Here is a 19,834-nt window from a genome sequence, read left to right as displayed (position 1 = left end):
TGTTTTTAGTATATTCACAGGGCTGTGCAACCGCCATCACAGTCTAATTTGGGAACATTTTTATGACCCCGAAAAGAAACCTTATACCCATTAGTAGTCACTTCCCGTACCCCATCCTCACCCCAGCCGTAAGCAACCACTAATCTACTTTCTGTCTCTATATATTTACCACTTCTAGACATTTCATATAAATGGAATCTAGCTTCTTTTCACTTAGCACAGTACTTTCAAGGTTTGTACATGTTGTAACATGTATTTGTGCTTTATTCTTTTTTTTTTTTTTTTTTTTGTGGTACGCGGGCCTCTCACTGTTGCGTCCTCTCCCGTCGCGGAGCATAGGCTCCGGACGTGCAGGCTCAGCGGCCATGGCTCACGGGTCCAGCTGCTCCGCGGCATGCGGGATCTTCCCGGACCGGGGCACGAACCCATGTCCCCTGCATCGGCAGGCGGACTCTCAACCACTGCGCCACCAGGGGAGTCCTGTGCTTTATTCTTTTTACTGCTGAATATTCCATTATACGCTATGCCACATTTTCTTTATCGATCAGCTTATATGCATTTGGATTGTTTCTACTTTTGGCTATTATAAGTAATGCTGCTGTGAAAATCTGTTTACAAGTTTTGGTGTAGATGTATGTTTTCATTTCTCTTGGGTATATACCTAGAAGTGGAATTGCTGGGTCATATGGTGACTCTGTGTTTAACTTTTTGAGGAACTGTCAAACTGTGTGTGTGTTTATAAATTTACTGAGATGTATTTCCCATAGCATGAAATTCACCCTTTTAAAGTATATAGTTCAGTGGGTTTAGTATTTCCCAGGGTTGTGCAACCATCACCAGTCTAATTTTAGAAAATTTTCATCAACCCAAAAAGAAATACCATACTCATTAGCAGTCACTTTCCATTACTGCTCCCCACCCCAGGCAACCGCTAGTCTACATGCTGTCTTTGGATTTTCCTATTCTAGACATTTCACATAAATAAAGTCATGTAATCTATAGTCTTATCACTAGTTTTTTTCTCTTAGCATAATGTTTTGGAGATTCATCCATGTTGTAGCATGTATTAGTATTTCATTCACTTATATGGCTGAATAATATTCTGTTGTATGGATATATCACCTTTTGTTTATCCAATCTCTACCTCTTTCATCCCCTTCCTGTATGTCTTTGTCTCTGTTTTCTTATAAGGACACCAGTCATTGAAGTAGGTTCCACACTAATCCAGTATGACCTCATTTTAACGAATTACATCTGCAAAGATGCTGTTTTCAAATAAGGTCACATTCTGAGGTTCCATGAATTTTGGATTGACACTGTTCAACCCAGTAAAGGTACCAAGGAATCATCACATGAATTCAGGTAGAAGTCTTTTAAAGTTGCAAGCTGAGGTAGGCTTTTGGCAAGATTTAGTGCCCAAACAGCTTTGAAAGAACTTTCCTGGGGCTGCAGGCCATTATGGAGCTAACTGGCTTCATAGACATGGCTTTATGTCAGAAGAGTGGAATTCCAGGTGTCTGTGGGCCCAACTCATGCTACCCCTTACTTCGCCTTATTGACAGACCTGAAAAACCTCTCTGACTTTGACCACAGGAAACAAGCATATGTGGATTTTTATGCCAGGGAAAATTCTTTTATTCATTCAACAATGAATTCAGTGTCATGAACACCCACTATGTGCTGGGACTGTTCTAGGCACAGAGATACAGAAGTGGCTAGAACACATTTTGAGTACCTACAACCTGCAGTGCTTTCTTGGCCCTCTATGCACTTCATCCTCATAAAACCACCCTATGTCAATTTGTAAATAAGGAAACTGAGACTCAGGTGAAATTTCTCTAGCTCTGTGAGTAAACAGACTGGGTCACAGATTTGAATCCATAGCCTGAGCTGGAGGCAGAGGGCCCTAGAGCTGAGGATAGGTCACTCTTCCTTTATACAGCCCCACAAGCATTCAGCATAGGGGACATGAAGGATGAATTGGGTGACAAGGCAGGATAAGTAGGTTGTGACAAAATGGCTATTCTTGTCAGATTGGGGAACCTGGACCTTATTCTGAAGGGAATGAGGAGTCAGTGGATGTTACTGAGGGAGTATGACGACTTATGCTATATGTACTTCCTGTGTTTAATCAACACATGATTATGGAGTTGGATCACAGACTGGGCTTCATTCTAGGGGTAAAACTGTTACAAGAGAGACAGTACCTCTGCCCTTACTGAATTGGTAGCCTAATGTATGGAGCGATGAGAAAGAGGTTGGTGTTTTCCTGAAATTCTGTTTGAAACACAAGGAAGTACAGGTGGGAAACAAGATTGAAGAAATAAACAGGAAAGTGGTTTTTAAAAGAGAGAGCTTTGTAAGTCATCTTGAGGATACCAGGGATCCAGTGACAAATTTTAAGCAAGGCAGTGACATGATGACATGCCGTGGTTGCTGAGAAACAGGGGAGAGTCACAGATGATGCCTAGGTTTCCGGCTTGGGGAACTGACTGGATGGTGACGTTGATACACTTCACTGAACTAGAGACACAGGAGGAGGAGTTCCGTTTAGGTTGTTGAGCTTGACCTGCCTGTGGGACAGCTGAATGGAGACGCTCAGTTGATGGGGGGTGGGGGTGGGGATATAAGACAGGGAGCCCAGGAGAGAGAACTGAGCTAGAGATGCAGATTTGTGAGCTGTCATCACATAGCTGAAGCTGTGAGAGTGGACAGGATACCCCTGGAGAGTCTCCAGAGCGAGAGCGAGGTCATAGGAGGGTCTGGGGCAGAACCCTGGAGAAAGCCCGCATTGAAGGGCTGGGCAGAGGAGGAGGAGTCCAAAAGACCACAGAGAGTGTAGAATGCACCAGAGGTTTCCCTTGCACATTCCCTATGTCTCCTCAGGCAGCAGCGTGGGCTGATCACCGGCGCTGGGCTTTCTCTGTCCCCCAGCACAAACCCTCTCCTCTGCCACTAGAGAGTTCATCTTGCAGGTCTAATGGAGTAATGAAGCCATTGATTCTGTTAACAAACATCCAGTTCACTACGAGACCTGTAATGGGAATTCATTTTGGAGGTCAACACAGCTGTCAATGGGACAGTTTTTCCCCAGAGGCCTGTGGCTTTTCCTGCTGTACGCTGGCAGAAGTTGTCTTGCCCAGCAGCAGAAAAGACTGCAGAGTCATTAATGCTGCAGAGCATCCGTGAGCTGGTGGATCCTGCCCAGGGCCATGAGAAGGGCCCTAAAATAGGTCAGATAACAGGGAACTATGTCCCCTCTGAAGTGCTTTGAATAACCATAGAAAGCCACCATCATCACCACTAAAACATTACCTCCCACCGGAAAATACATCTTTAAATCTTTCTTTTGAACAAAAAAGTTTCACTGTTGGAATAATTGTATGCTGAATGAATGTTTTTGCTTATTCTACAAAGACAGACTCAGAACTCTGTATGTACCTGGGGTTTATTCGGTAAATGCTGGCACTGTACAGGTAACATCATCCGTCACTGTTCTTAGAAACCCGTGGGCCAGGCAAGGAAGCAGGGTGACAGTGGATATAATGAAGCATGGGCCACGTGCTGTTAGCACCCAGAAGAATGGCCAAGTCCACGAAGGTTTCAGAGAGAATGTGATACCCGTGTAGGGTCTTAAAGTCTGTGTGTGAGTGCCAGAGGAGAAGAAGTGAAATCCAGGCAGAAGGAACAGCATACGCCGAAACAAAGAACCATAAAAGGGGCCGGTAGTGTATATATGTCCATGCCACTCTCTCGCTCTGTCACATAGGGAGGGTGGGAGGGAGGGAGACGCAAGAGGGAAGAGATATGGGAACATATGTATATGTATAACTGATTCACTGTGTTATAAAGCAGAAACTCACACACCATTGTAAAGCAATTATACTCCAATAAAGATGTAAAAAAAAAAAGGGGGGGGGGGCTGGTGCATTCACAGACTGATGAAGCTTTCATATGCCTGGGGTATGGGAGGAGGGAAACAGGAAATAGGTCAGACTGTGAAAGGCCTTGTATGTTGTGCTAAGGAATTTGGACTAAGCTTAGAGAGCCAGCCAAATGAATAATGCCCTTGGCTGGGGGTATTACTCTAAACTATTATCTGTCTTTAATACCTCACTTCCTTTCTAACACAACAGACGAGAGTTTAAGATAAGAGTTAAGAGAAAAAAGACCAATAGATGGAGAGTGGTGAGTACAAGATGTGGGGAACATCATCCTCAGAGGACTTGGAAGGGTAGGCGGGAGGAGCTGGGACCAGTCTTAAGGGACCGTTCCAATTACATGTGCTTTTGTCGTTAGTACAGTAACACACAGTCCAGGTACTCAGTAAATAAGTCTTCAGGAAGCAGAGCTTCATTTAGCAAAGCCCGCTTAGCTTTGACGGAGATGATGAGAGCAGGAGCCACCAAAGAGAGGGAAGGCCGTGGCACTCCCCGCCCCAGAGGCTGGCCTTGCTCGAGAGCCAGAGTCGCACTTCTGGACCTCGAGTAGGCACACCTCCTGGAAGTGGGGCAGATACTGCCCAGGCTGTGATAGGGAGTCGCGTCCAGGAGCAGTACGGAGGTCCAGAGCCTGGAAGCCACAGCCCTGCGCTCTGGGAGGGCAGAGCCGGGACAGGTGCATGAGGAAGAGAATGCTGCGGCTGGACCATTGCCTCTGCTCTTAGTATTTTCTCCTCGTCTGACAACCCAGTTTGGGATAAGGACACCTTCCCTTCCTTTACCATTCAGAGAGCTCTTTCTCCTTTTCACAGACTCCCTGAGGAACATTTCCTCAGCCAGTCACGGCGCCCGCTCTTCTCCAGCTGAGCTCAGCAGCTCCAATCAGCACCTTCTCCGAGAACGAAAATCCTCAGCCCCATCGCACTCCAGCCAGCCAACCTTGTTCACCTTTGAACCCTCGGTGTCGAACCACGTGCAGCCCGCCTTGTCCACCAGTGCACCTCAGGAGTATCTCTACTTGCACCAGTGCATAAGCCGGAGAGCAGAAAACGCAAGGTAGGCCAGCAGTAGTTGGTTGAGCAACCGCTCGCAGGGCCTAGTACCTTTCAGACTCTGCTGTTTAATTTTAAATACGTAAGAGTAAACTATTTTATCTTTCCAGGTGGGCAAATATATAATTATAAAACAAAACATCACTGTTTTTGCTTAGGCAACCTTCACATTTTATTGGTATCATCTACGTTGCTATACAATAATAATTGGATTCCAAAGAAGCCTCCCATTATCAGAAATCATGCTATAAAACTTTTTGGTTTAATTTGAAGAAAAGGCATTAGGAACTAGAGTTTCAGAATTGCAAAAAACAAAGTCAGTGCACTTGTTGGCCCTAAGAGTATAACTATAAAACCTTAACATTGTGGAACAAATCCTTATCTCACGTTTGCTCTAGAGCTACAGTTCCATGTGGCAGCCACTCTCCACATGTGGCTATTTAACTTTGAATCAGTTAAAATTAAAGAAAATTTAAAATTAAGTTCCTCAGTTATACTAGCCATATCTCAAGTACTCAGTAGCCACACATGTCTAGTGGATACCATGCTGCGTAATACAGATATAAAACATTTTCATCATCACACAAAGTTCTAGAGCAAGGACTCCCTGCTCTGGAATAAGTTTTTGTTTTTCTAACACCATCAACTCTAACAGGTGCAGAGCCTGTACATATTTTTATTACCTTTTATTCCCATTGTTAGGGTAAACGAAAGTGCAGAGCTGGTGGGCTTTTGCCAGAGCTGGTTCCCAATCCTACCATGGCCAGCAGATTGTAAATCATGTTCCTTAATGAATTAATTTAGAAATATCTAATTTGTGTTAGGAAAATTAAGGTAATTAGAGAACTGGCTGTATTAATAAATCATGTCATAGAGTATTTTCGTGCATAATCTCACTTAAACCAGTTAAACACACTGAGAGATCGCCAGGGTAGATCATTTATCTCCATTTCATGGATGAAGAAACTGAGACTCACAACTAATAAATGGCAGAGAGAGGACTAGAACCCAGGTTTCTCCTTTCTGGTCCTGTATTCTTTTCTCTACACTGTGCTGTTCTGGTTGTGGTTTTCTGAGTCATTTTCATGCAACAGAACCTCCCAACACTCAGTTTTAAGTCTGCCTGAAAAACCCATTTTCCTGAAGCAGCGTTGATTCGTTTGTGAACTTTCACTAGTTCAGTCGACTTCCATCAACATACACATGAAGGGCTGAGTTCTAAAAAGGTAGAATGAATTAACCAAGATCACTGAACTAGTTAGTACGTGATTCTCCTGAAGCACAGACCAGAGACAGTATAGTAGAATGAAAAGTATTTTACAGAGTGAAAAGTATTTTGCAGTCAGTCAGTTATGGGTTCAAATTCAGGTTTGGCCACCTCTTTGTGACCTTGGACCACATATTGAGCCTTTTTGACCTTCAATTTCCTTATCTGCAGAGTGGGAATAATTAATTCAAAGGCTTACTTAACGAGCATAAAATGGCAAAACATACCTAAGGTAGCCAGGAGGTAGGAGGTGCTCAGGACATACTGCCAGATGCTCTCCTGTGCCGCCTCCCCTTCTACTACATGTAGGATTGCCTGGTAGTAGAGAATGCGAGGTCTTACAGTCATAATTCTAGTGAAAGACAGAGCACTTTATATTAGTGTCTCTCAAACATTAATGTGCCTATGAAATACCTGAGGGTCTTGCTGAAATGCTGATTCTGATTCACTGGGCCTGGGGTGGGTCCTGAGATCCTGCCTTTCTGCAAAACTGCAGATGATGTCAGTGCAGACTGCAGAGCATACTTTAAGTGGAAGGCTTTATATAGTATTAACAACTTGCCACCACCTCCAGTCCCATGGTACTGCTAAAGCAACAGCGAACACATATATAAATGTCTCTGCTTGAATTAGCAGCTGGGCCCACTCTCTGTACCCTCACCTCCTCTGTAAAACCTCTTTTAAATCTTCCTAGCTGGAATTCATTTTTCTCTGAATTCCCATAGCAGTTTTTGATGATCTTTCTCACAGCATTTGGAACTTCCTACCTCGTATTACGGATTTTTATATTAATATGTTACTGCTCTTTGGGACAGGACTCAGGGCACAAAGTAGGTGCATAATAAATATTTGAACAAATCTGTGCTATGGAGGTAACATAATAGATGAGACAGAATTTATCTACATCTGGGGAAGCAGCTTAATTGTAGGGCCTTGATCAAGTTGTGCTTTTCTCTGTGTCTTTGTTTTTACTTGTGTGGGTGTGGGAGCGAGAGGGTGATGAGCAGGATCTCAGGGAGATTTTAAAAAACAGTAAGTTCAAACAGTGTTTGTAGAATTCCAAGCAGGAAAGGAGGGCGGGAAGGAAGTTTTCTTCAGTCTAGAAGGATTATGTAGTTCTTGGTAATGGTGGAGTAGCATGCATGATACTAAACATACTGTAACAATTATAAACTGTGGACAAAACATTTTAAAATCCTGTTCAAAGGCACTGAAGAGCAGTCAAAAAGCAGGACTGATTTGACTCTTAAAACAAGGGACCAAAAAAAAAAAAAAAAGAAGGGGACCCACATTTAGCGAGATTCAATTTACATGGCTTTTGCTATGAAGGAAATTTCTATAACATATCATCCCAAATGTCAGTATACAATGAGAAATTGCTGGACATCTGAAGAAACTGTAAAAGTTGACCTATAGTCCTAGAGAGCTCAGGTCATAGAAACAAGTTAAAATCAACCAAGTTTTTGGAGCTAGCATACAAAGACTTTAAAATAGTTGTGTTACTTGCTTTAATCTATGGTGGGAAGAGGGGGTGGATAATGAGTAAAGAGATGGTGAAATTTAGGAAAGAGATAGAAACTTTGAAAAAGAACTTAGGAGTTCCAGTTCCGCTATGGTGGCAGAAGCCACCACAGGCTTCTGTCCCTCCCACTAATTACAGATAAAAACTCCGGACAAAATATAATTACCCAAAGACTCTGTAAAGAAAAAGAAAGGAAGCAGATTATGGAGGGGAGCAAAACTTGGAGATGTGAGTACACAGGTAAATCTTCTGTCTCTGGTGGATTTGTCCTGAGAGTGGGCTCCATCACAAAGCAGCACAGTGGGGCAGACTGCTGAAACTCTAATAGAAACCTCATCTTTCTGGTTAGAGGAACCAGAAAAGGAGCCCTTTGGGGACTGGAAAGGAGTGGAGTATCCCAGTGTGGAGAGAGCTAGTGAAGGCAATTCCTGATTCTGGGTATAAACCCACACAAGTCTCAGGCTCACCTTGAGCTACCCATGTGTGGGACAGACTCAAATCAGCATAACCAGAGCTTTGTGAACTAAACTGAGATTTTTCACTACCACACACAGAGGAGAAACAGAAGTTACAGGTTGAACCTGACCATATTGATTGCAAAAACAAAATCAACATTCTGCAGAGGATGATAAAAGAACCCAGAGTCTACACAACATAGTATCACAACATTCAGAATATAATCCAAAATTTCTCAGCCTACAGAGAGCCAGCAAACTAATTCTCAAGGGAGAGCACAGTTGCCAACCCCAATATAACTAATGTTGAAACTACTACACACAGGTTTAAAAGCCCATTTTATAACAGTATTCCATATGATAAAGGAAAACACACTTGAAATTAATGGAAAGAAAAAGAAACTCTTATCAACCCAGAAGTCTATATTCTGCAAAAGTATTCCTTCAGGAATGAAAACAAAATTAAGACACTCTCAGATGAAAGTTAAATAAGAGAATTTCCAAGAGATCTGACTTAAAAGAAATAATAAGGCTAAAGCAAAGAAGTACCAGAAGGAAACTAAGATCAGGAACGAAGAAAGAGCAGCAGAAATAGTAAATATCTGCATAATTATAAAATACTATTTTTTCCCTCCTAAGTTTAAAATACGTATGAGTGCTGAAAGCAAATATTAAACATTATCTAGTGGGGTTTTTATCTGTTTTTATTTCTGGTAAAGGAAGAGCTCTTCTGGTAAAGGAAGAGCTTCCTTTACCATTTTTGGCCATGTGAGTCCCTGGTAACAGATTTTCCCAGCTTTCATTTGTGTGGAAATACCTTTATTTCACCTTTATTTTTTAGAGATATTTTTGCTGGGTATAAAATTCTGGAATGATGGTTTTATTTCGGCATTCTAAAGGATGCCATTCTATAGTCTTCTGACCTTCGTTGTTTCCGATGACAGGTCAGCTGTTCTTTTTATTCTTATTCTCCTGTATGTAATGTATCTTTCTTCCTCTGAATGATTTTTTTTCTCTTCTTTTAAAAAAAATTGTGGTAAAATACACATAATATAAAATGTACCATCTTAACCATTTTTAACTGTACAGTTCAGTAGTATTAAGTACTTTCACATTGTTATGCAACCAATCTCTAGAACTCTTTTCAACTCTCAAAATTTAAACTCTCCACTCTTAAACAACTCCCCATTTCACCTTCCCCCAGCCCCTGATAACCTCCATTCTACTTATCTGTATGAATTTGACTTCTCTAGGTAACTCATTTAAGTGGAATCATACAGTAATTGTCTTTTTATGCAGTCCTCAAGGTTCATCTGCATTGTGGCATGTGTCAGGATTTTCTTCCCTTTTAAGGCTGAATAAATATTTCATGTATATTCCACATTTTGTTTATCTGTTCATCCATTGTTAGACCCTTGGGTTACTTCCACCTTTTGGCTATTGTGAATAACGCTGCCGTGAACATGGGCTTATAAATACTCTTCAGGACTCTGCTTTCAGTTATTTGAGGTATATACCCAGAAGTAGAATTGCTGGGTCATACAGTAATTCTATTGTCGCTTTTTGAGGAATTGCCATACTGTTTTCCATAGTGGTTACACCAATTTACAACAGTGCACAAGGGTTCTAGTTTCTCCACCTTCTTGCCAACACTTGTTATTTTCTGGTCTCTTGATAGTAGCCATCCTAAATGGGTGTGAGGTAGCATCTCATTGTAGTTTTCATTTGCATTTCCCTAATGATCAGTGATAGTCAGCATCTTTTCAGGTATTTGTTGCCAACTGGTATATCATTTTTGGAGAAATGTCTACTCAGGTCCTTTGCCCATTTATTATCAGAGTCCTTTGTTATTGTTGAGTTGTAAAAGTTCTTTGTATGTTGTGGACATTAACCCCTTATGAGATACATGATTTGCAGATATTTCCCCCATTCTAAAGACTGCCTTTTCACTCTGTTGATTGTGTCCTTTGATGCACAGAAATGGTTTTAATTTTGATGTAATCCAATTTATCTCTTTTTACTTTGGTCACCTGTGTTTTTTTGGGGTTTTTTTTGCAGTACGTGGGCCTCTCACTGTTGTGGCCTCTCCCATTGTGGAGCACAGGCTCCAGACGCACAGGCTCAGTGGCCATGGCTCACGCTCCCAGCCGCTCCGCGGCATGTGGGGTCACCTGTGTTTTTTATTTCATACCTAAGAAATCATGGCCAAATCCAATTTCAAGAAGATTTTCCCCTGTTGTCTTCTAAGAGTTTTATTGTTTTAGCTCTTACATTTAGGGCTTTGATCCATTTTGCATTAAGTTTTGCATACAGTATAAGGTAAAGATCCAACTTCATTTTCCTGCATGTGTATATCTAATTTTCCCAAAACTGTTTGTTGAAAAGACTGTACTTTGCTGTGGAAAAGATCTTTCCCATGGTCTTTGCATCTTTATTGAAAATCATTGAGGGTTTATTTCTGGACTCTGTATTCTGTTCCCTTTGTCTATATGTCCATCTTTATGCCAGTACCACACTGCTTTAGTTACTGGAGGTTTGTAATAAGTTTTGAAATCAGGAAGTGTGAGACCTTTAACTTTGTTCTTCTTTTTTAAGATTGTTTTGGCTATTTGGACCTCTGACTGATTTAAGTTTTTTTCTTTATCTTTTTTCAGCAGTTTGAATGTGATATTCCTAATGTGTGTTTTTCTTTATATTTACTATGTTTGGGGTTCACTTGCCTGTCTGATTCTGTGTGTTGATATTTTTGATTCAGTCCAGCAAAATTTCTACCTGTATTGCTTCTGACCCATTTTGTCTCTCCTTTCCTTTGAGGCTCATATGAAACTTCAGTTACTCATATGCTAGACCACTTGAAACTTAACCTACATGTCACTGATACTATTCTTTTTTTTTTTTCTATCCTTTTTCCTTTCTGTGCTCAGTTTGGATAGTTTTGTTTTGTTTTGTTTTGTTTTTTGCAGTACGTGGGCCTCTCACTGTGTGGCCTCTCCCGTTGTGGATCACAGGCTCAGGATGCACAGGCTCAGCGGCCATAGCTCACGGGCCCAGCCGCTCCGCGGCATGTGGGATCTTCCCAGACCAGGGCACGAACCCGCGTCCCCTGGATCGGCAGGCGGACTCTCAACCACTACGCCACCAGGGAAGCCCTGGATAGTTTTTTTAATTCATTTTTCAATTCTAGGATTCCCCCCCCCTTTTTTTTAAATAATTTTTGAAGGGTAATAGAAGTACAGTCAATGCCATATATATAAAATGTCCTCATGCCCCTTTGTAATGTGTCCTTCCTTCTACCATATTCCTCAGAAACCACTGACAGTCTTTCTGTCACTACATTAGTTTTCATTTTTTGGAATTAACTTGAATGGAATCATAGAGTATCACTATTTTTTCTGACTTCTTTCAATCAGCATAATGCTTTTGGCATTCATTCATGTTGTTGCATGCATCATTAGTTTTTCCTGTTTATTGCTGAGGAGTAATTCAATGTATCTTTATATCACAACTTACTTATCCAGTCACATGTTGATGGGCAGTTGGGTCGTTTCCAGTTTCGGCTATTACAAATTAAGATGCATTTGTACATAAACAGTCACTAACAAATCTTGTATGGACATTTGTTTCATATCTCTTGGGTAAATACCTAGAGAGCTAGGTGGTTTACTGGTTAATTCTGTCAAATATTCAAACAAAATAGTACAAATATTACCCAAATTCTTTTTAGGAAACATAAGAGGAAGGAATCCTTTTGCAACTCATTTTTATATAACCAACATAACTCTACTACCAAAACCAACAAAGATTATGAGAAAGAGAATTACAAAGCATTATTCCCTGTGATGATAGATACAGAATTTCTTTTTTTCTACAAAAAAGTATTAGAGGGCTTCCCTGGTGGCGCAGTTGTTGAGAGTCTGCCTGCCGATGCAGGGGACACGGTTTCATGCCCTGGTCCGGGAAGATCCCACATACCGCGGAGCGGCTGGGCCCGTGAGCTATGGCCGCTGAGCCTGCACGTCCGGAGCCTGTGCTCCGCAACGGGAGAAGGCCACAACAGTGAGAGGCCCACGTAAAAAAATATATATATATATTAGAAAACAAATCCAACAACAACAACAAAAAATATATATATATATATATATTTAAAATGTGTGTATGTATTTTAGGGATAATATATATTAGGGAATATATATGTTTGTATACATCATTAGGGATAAGACACCATGACAAAGTAATGTTCATCCCAGGAATACAAGGTTGGTTTGACATTCAAAAACAACCGATATAATTCATCACATTAAGATAAATAAAGGAGAAAAATCATATAATCATCACCTCAATAGATGCTAAGAAAGTATTTGACAAAACTTAATACCTCTTCACAAAAAATATTTCTTAGCAAACTGTGAATAGAGGAGAACTTTCTCAAACTAATACCAGACTTCAAAGGATAACCTACAGCTTATATCATACCTAATGGAGAAATAGTAAACATATTCCCCTAATATTGGAGACAAGGAGAGAATACCTGCTCTCACCACTTCTGTTCACTAGTGTACTAGAAATCCTAGCCAGTTCAATAAGGGAACAAGAAAAATATAAAAGGCACAAATATCAGAAAGGAAGATGTAACGCTGTCTCTATTTGCAGGTAACATGATTGTTTATATAAAAACTCCTGAAGAATATAGAAAATACTAGAATTAATAAGGGAATTTAGCAAGGTCACAGGATAAAAGATTATTATACAAAACTTAATTTTTCACACTAGCCTCGAAAAATTGGGAAAATGAACTTTAAAAAATTCTCTGTAGGGCTTCCCTGGTGGCGCAGTGGTTGGGAGTCCGCCTGCCGATGCAGGGGACACGGGTTCGTGCCCCGGTCCGGGAGGATCCCACATGCCGCGGAGCGGCTGGGCCCGTGAGCCATGGCCGCTGAGCCCGTGCGTCCGGAGACTGTGCTCCACAACGGGAGAGGCCACAGCAGTGAGAGGCCCGCATACCACAAAAAAAAAAAAAAAAAAAAAAATTCTCTATATAGTGATGCCCCCCAAATGAACTAGTTAGTAATAAATTTAACAAAAGACATGCAAGATCTCTTCACTGAAATCACTATCTAACATTGCTGAGGGAAATTAAAGACCTAAATATGGAGAGTCATAATATACTACAGTTATGAATTGGAAGACCCAATATTATTAAAATGGCAATTCTTCCCAAATTAATCTGTAGATTCAATGCAGTCCAAATAGAAATCCCAACTAGCTTTTTCATAGAAATTGATAAGTCAATTCTAAAATTTACGTGAAAATGCAAAATATGCTAAAATGTGAATAGCCAGAGAGAGTGGCATGGACATATATACACTACCAAATGTAAAATAGATAGCTAGTGGGAAGCTGCCACATAGCACAGGGAGATCAGCTCCGTGCTTTGTGACCACCTGCGGGGGGGATAGGGAGGGTGTGTGGGAGACGCAAGAGGGAGGAGATAGGGGAACATATGTATATGTATAACTGATTCACTTTGTTATAAAGCAGAAACTAACACACCACTGGAAAGCAATTATACTCCAATAAAGATGCTTAAAAAAATGTGAATAGCCAAAGAGATCTAAAAAAAAGAAGAGGGCTTATACTACCTGATTTCAAGACTTTCTGTCAAACTACGGTTAGACAAGACAGTGTTGTATTGATGAAAGGGTAAACATACAAATCACTAGAACAGATTAGTGAATCTAGGGGGTAGAATGAAAAAATATATGTATGATTTTGACAAAGGTGCCAATAGGGAAATGAAAGTCTTTTCAACAAGTGGATATCCATATAAGAATTTTTAAAATTTTTATTTTATATTGGAGTATAATGTGTTAGTTTCAGGTGTACAGCAAAGTGATTCCGTTATACATATACATGTATTTATTCTTTTTCAACTTATTTTCCCATTTTAGGTTATTACAGAATATTGATCAGAGTTTCCCTGTGTTATACAGTAGGTCCTGGTTGGTTATTTTAAATATAGAGTGTGTACATGTCACACAAACTCCCAGTCTGTCTTTCCCCCAACCCTTCCCCACCAGTGACCATAAATTCATTCTCTAAGCCTGTGAGTCTGTTTCTGTTTCATAAATAAGTTCATTTGTATCTTTTTTTTTAGATTACACATATAAGCAATATCATATGATACTTTTCTTTCTCTGTCTGAGTTACTTCACTCAGTATGACAATCTCTAGGTCCATCCATGTTACTGCAAACGGCATTATTTCATTCTTTTTAATGGCTGAGTAATATTCCATTGTGTATATGCACCACATCTCCTTTATCCATTCATCTGTCAATGGACATTTAGGTTACTTCAATGTCTTGGCTGTTGTAAACAGTGCTGCAGTGAACATTGGGGTGCATGCAATGTCTTTTTCTATCCATCTCCCAGAGTAATGGAAATAAAAATAAAAAACAAATGGGACCTAATTAAACTCAAAAGCTTTTGCACAGCAAAGGGAACCATAAACAAAACATATAGGAATTTTTTTAAAAACCTTTGCTTCATATCACACTACTCAAAAGTTAACTCAAAAGTATCAGAGACCTAAATGTAAAGTCTAACATTGTGAAACTTATAGAAGAAAACATCTCTGTGATCTTGGGGTAAACAAAGATTTTTATATAGGATTTAAAAAGCAGGCATCATAAAAGAAAAAAATGATAAAGTAGTTGTTATCAAAGTTAAAACTTGCTCTTCAAAAGATCCCATTAAGAAAACCAAATGGCAAGTCACCAAATGTGAGAAAATATTCAAAACACATATCTGACAAAGGAGTTATTCGTAGAATATATAAAGAGCTATTACAAGTCAGTAAGAAGACACGCAACCAATTTTTGTTTTAAATGGGCGAAAGATTTGAACAGACACTTCACAAAAAAAAAAAAAATAGATATAAGAATGACCAATAAGCTCACGAAAAGATGCTGAAACATCATGGAAATGCAAATTAAAACCTCAGTGAGGTTTTGCTTCGTCTCCCCTGGAATGGTGAAAACAAAAAAAGACTAGCAACGCCAAGTGCTGGCGAAGTATGTGGATGGGCTTTATCCATGCACTGCTTCTGACATTCACATTACACACTAGGTACTCTGGAAAGAGGAATAATGCTTTACAGTTTACAGCGCTCTTTTATGTTAGTTACCTCATTTGATCTCCAAAATAATCTTACAGGGTTACTTTTGAGTAGGGACTTTGAGAGAGAAGCAGCTCGTTCATCTCTGCCTAGCATAGACATAAATATGCCTGATGATTGTAGTGAAATAGTATTTACTGAGGCCAATAATACCAGCCTTCTGTCTCTCCCCTTCTACATTCATGAGGGATCCTGATACAGTTACAACAAATGAAACATCTTATAGAGATAAAACCATGACTTTTTTATTATTACTCTTACTATACTACTAGCCACTAACATTTCTTCAAGTACCAGATAGTATGTATTCTGGTTAAAATGACTTCAGTCCTCAAACTCCAGCTCTTCCACTGAGCTAAAATAACTAATAATTCAGAATAGTAACTATTGCCAATGGAAGGAGTTTTGAATGACACTGTCAAGACAAGCAGAATCTTTTTTGTTTTTGAAAACAAAGTAGTTTCACTAGATTTATTTTTGCCCTCTAGCTGGATTCTAGCCAATCTCTGTCTTCTTATTTCAAGGAGACTGTTAAACCTGTAACATGTGATGTGTTGTGGTGTGTGGTGGGTCACATGCCCTGGAAAGCCATAATTCTGGTGAGGGTTGAGGAAAGTGAAATTTCAAGTAACGAAATTCCAGAATGAACGCATCACTGACCCTGCAGCAAGCACTATTCTACAGAAAGATAGGGGGTAAAAAGTAAAATCAGAAATGTCCATGGAGAACTTACCTGTGATTAATCATTTCTAAGGCTCATTCTCCCAGTGGCTTTGATTGACCAAAGGCAGAATATACAGCTTTTACCTTCATTTAATTTCACAAATACAGCTTCTCTCTGTAACCACAGAGAGAAGGCAGGCTCAGTATTGCAGCCAGAAGAGTTTGAGATACAAAGATCACCTCACCTCTTAGAGATTGTGGGACAGAATTTTCTGACTTTTCTTCCCTCGCAGCAAGGATCCATTTGGAATGAGTCAGATACAGAAGGATGGTCCAAATGACCTCTTAGGATTGCCAGTGACAGGTACAGAACTCTAAATGGTGGCTAATTTACTTACAAGCATTCAATTATACTCCAAATTAAAAAAATAGCAGAAAAAAATTAAATTGGCCCTTTATTGTTATAAGGTACTTGGCATCTTGTAGAGTGGAAGGAGTGAAATTGTGGTGTAGTATGTTACCATAACATGAGAAAATGTACAAAAGAACAAGTGCAAAATAAAGTGGCTGGGAAAAGCTAGGAAAGCATTCCTAACAGCCAAGAGAGAGTTTTGGGTTGATATTAAAACCAAAGCATGTACAAGTGGTGGTGTGATAGCCCCATCCACCTGGGGCTCTGGGAGCAGCTGGGAGCCAGGAATGGAAAGGAAAAGCTGCTGGGCTTGGGGGAGCATTTTCTCCCAAACTTCTCTCTGCCCCCAGGGAGCTCCCCTATACACTTGTGTTCGAGTATCTTCTGGCACCATGTCTGCCATGTATCGTTTCTCCTCACCGGATGTGTGAGGGTAATACCTGTCCCTCAGAACTGTCAGGAGGATTAAAAGCTACATCACATATGATGTGCCTGGCACAGTACTGGGCTCATTTTATGAGGCCTCTGTCAGCCCAGAGCCCTGGAAGAGAAACCTTTCTCCAAATCCACTGCTTCCAGGTATCTGTCCCAGAAAAGCAACTCAGCACATCATGGTGGCACAGGCCTCAGTAAAGGCCTGCATGAAAGCAGTAAAGGCCGCAGGACTTCTAAGTGCTCAGAATTCCCCCTCTTGATTCTTGTCCAAAGGGAGCGCACTGTAGCGGTGTGGGTTTTGGGCAGGGAGTCCAGGGACCTGGGTGCTGGAACCAGTTCTGCTACCGTCCAAGTGTATACCTTTGGGCAAGTTTGTTTCCCTTGTTCAACTCCTTTCACCTGATTCTTGAAGTAATGGTCAGTCCCCCTCAGTGCATCGGTATCATCTACCACATGCCAGGAACTATGCCAGGGGACAGGATATGGTGCCCTGCCTTCTAGAAGCACAGGGTCGGGTAGGAGTGGAAAGACCCAGACCCAGATAAATTTCACGAGATGAGTGTTGTGATGGAAGCAGAGTGCTGTGGGAGCAAAGGAGGAGTGGTGAGTAAAGTGACAAGGAGACTTAGAGGACCTAAAACACCATCGTGGAGCAAAAAGGCTTCTCTGGCGCTTTGTGTAAGATTTTGGCGCATCAGGGAAACATTCCAGAGAAAGGTAAATTATGCAAGCCCAGGGCTGGAGCTCAGGGAGTGTGTTGAGGGATGAGCGAGTAGTTCTGTGACTGGAGAGGAGATGCCACGACAGCGGGAGGTTGGGACATGAGCTCATGTGTTCTGAAGAGGAGGGGTTTCACTCTTCTGCTCCAGAGGGTTCAGGCCAAGCTCAGGAAAGGGCACAGCAGCACCAACGCTTTTCTTTCTTTCTTTCTTTCTTTATACATTCATTTGCTTATTTATTCAACAAACATTTATTCACTGTTTACTATGTGACAAGCACTGATCCCGGTGCAGATGAGAGAAATGAATAAGACACAGTTTCTTCTTTCCTCAAGGAAATCACAGTCTGATGGAGGAGATAAGTAACAATGGTGCGTAACACAGATAACAATGGCTGCCTGCTCCAGGAACAGAGTCGAGCAAGTGATGGCTTGTGCTGGGAGGTAGAGGATGTAAGAAACAGCTTCAGAAGATGTGCCACTTGAGCCGAGTATGAGCTCGCCAGCCTGGAGTAAGAGGCCTTCCAGACAGAGCAAACCACACAACAAGGCGCGGAGGCCTGACTGCCTGGGGCATGCGGGAACACCTGGGCAGTTGACTGAGTAGACCCTAGAGTGGGAAGGGGAACTGGGGAGGGGAGATTGGAGAGGTGAGTTGGCGTTGGAATATGACTCGGTCCTAAAGGCATTGAGGCAGTTTTGAAAATGGTTAAGCTGGGAAGTTAAGAAAGTCAATGTGAGCGGGATAAAGAGGATCAGAGAGGTCCTAGGCTGATGGGAGACGAGTTATTACCCCTTTCGTTATTGCAGAAGAAAATCAGGAGGACCTGAACTGGGGTGGATGCAGTAGGACCTGATGTGATTATTGAGTGAGAAATCATAAGGTAACTCCAGATTTCGGCTTGAGTGGCTGGTGCCTTTCCCAGACTGGAGAGTCAGGAGGAAGATGAGGAGTTCACTCTTGCATATGTTTAAGGTGACTGCAGTATACCTGCAATGCTCTCCCCACCCCTGCACCACCTTAAAATCTTTCAAGGACTCCCATTCTCATCAGCCCAGGCCTGGCCCCTCCACGGCCATCTCTCAGCCCCGCCTCCCAAGGCACTTGCTCCAGCCTGAGCAGCTTGCGTTTCCTTGAACTTGCCAGATTGTGTTCTACTTCTGTGTCCCTCTAACTGGAACACCTTTTCCCTTCTCTTGCCTTATGCCAGGCCAGTTGCCAGAGTCAGTTAGAGGTGACATCTTTGGAGAGGCCTCCCCTGACATTCTGTACCACCACCACCACCAGGGAGGGTTGGTATAAATCTGTCAACAGCCTCTTACTCACTGGCTTGATTATAAGATTTGCACGCAAAGGGACTTCCCTGGTGGCGCAATGGTTAAGGATCCGCCTGCCAATGCAGGGGACATGGGTTCGATCCCTGGTCCGGGAAGATCCCACATGCCGCGGAGCAACTAAGCCCGTGCGCCACAACTACTGAGCCTGCGCTCTAGAGCCCACGCTCTAGAGCCCGCGAGCCACAACTACCGACTGCGTGCCTAGAGCCCGTGCTCCGCAACAAGAGAAGCCCACTGCAATGAGAAGCCCACGCACCGCAACAAAGGGTAGCCCCCGCTCGCCACAACTAGAGAAAAGCCCGCGCGCAGCAACAAAGACCCGATGCAGCCAAAAATAAATAAATTTATTTAAAAAAAAAAAGATTTGCATGTATGTCAACTCCTCTACCACTGTGCCCCCTCCCCCAGGGCAGGAGGCTTCTCTGTATCCATTGTGCCCGGCCCAGGTGGAAAGTAGGACATCCATAAATGTTTTTTAAATGAACAAATCCAGATAGGGCACCCACCAGCGCTGGAAATTCCAAAAGACAAAATGAAAGGCACCACAGACAAACGGACAGATGTGAACAACGTGAACACCTTACGTCTACCATTGGCTCCCTGGTCCTCTGCTTCAGGCACTTCGTTATCTAAAGGCTAGATGTTCAGTGATCTAGGCCATGCCTGTCGCCTTGGTTATGCATGTGGAACGAAATAGGAAGGAGAGAGAATACGGAGGACCAGAGAGGAGGGCCGCGGAAGGTCTGGGGACTGAAATGGAAGTCCTAGCCATCAAGGATGCAAGTTTACGCAAGAGAGAGCTTGGCTGCTGAGACACCTGTTGCCCTTCCTCTTTCTAAGCTGATGGGCCTTAGT

At 41.9% G+C, this 19,834-nt stretch overlaps 1 protein-coding gene across 4 annotated transcripts in view; it reads left to right on the top strand.

The window, feature by feature from the left end:
• GAB2 (GRB2 associated binding protein 2) overlaps window positions 1–19,834 on the top strand; it is a 176,049-nt gene that overhangs the window by 143,537 nt on the left and 12,678 nt on the right. For all 4 annotated transcript variants that reach the window (XM_067750482.1, XM_067750485.1, XM_067750483.1 and 1 more), the window contains one exon: window positions 4,754–4,997. In XM_067750482.1, the coding sequence (XP_067606583.1) occupies window positions 4,754–4,997 (244 nt within the window). The remainder of the gene's footprint in view (window positions 1–4,753; window positions 4,998–19,834) is intronic.

Source organism: Pseudorca crassidens, chromosome 9 (genome assembly GCF_039906515.1).
Source record: "Pseudorca crassidens isolate mPseCra1 chromosome 9, mPseCra1.hap1, whole genome shotgun sequence".
In the NCBI taxonomy this organism is placed as follows: Eukaryota; Metazoa; Chordata; class Mammalia; order Artiodactyla; family Delphinidae; genus Pseudorca; species Pseudorca crassidens.
Note: the sequence above shows the minus strand (reverse complement) of the source record. Positions and strands in the feature narration are given on the sequence as shown.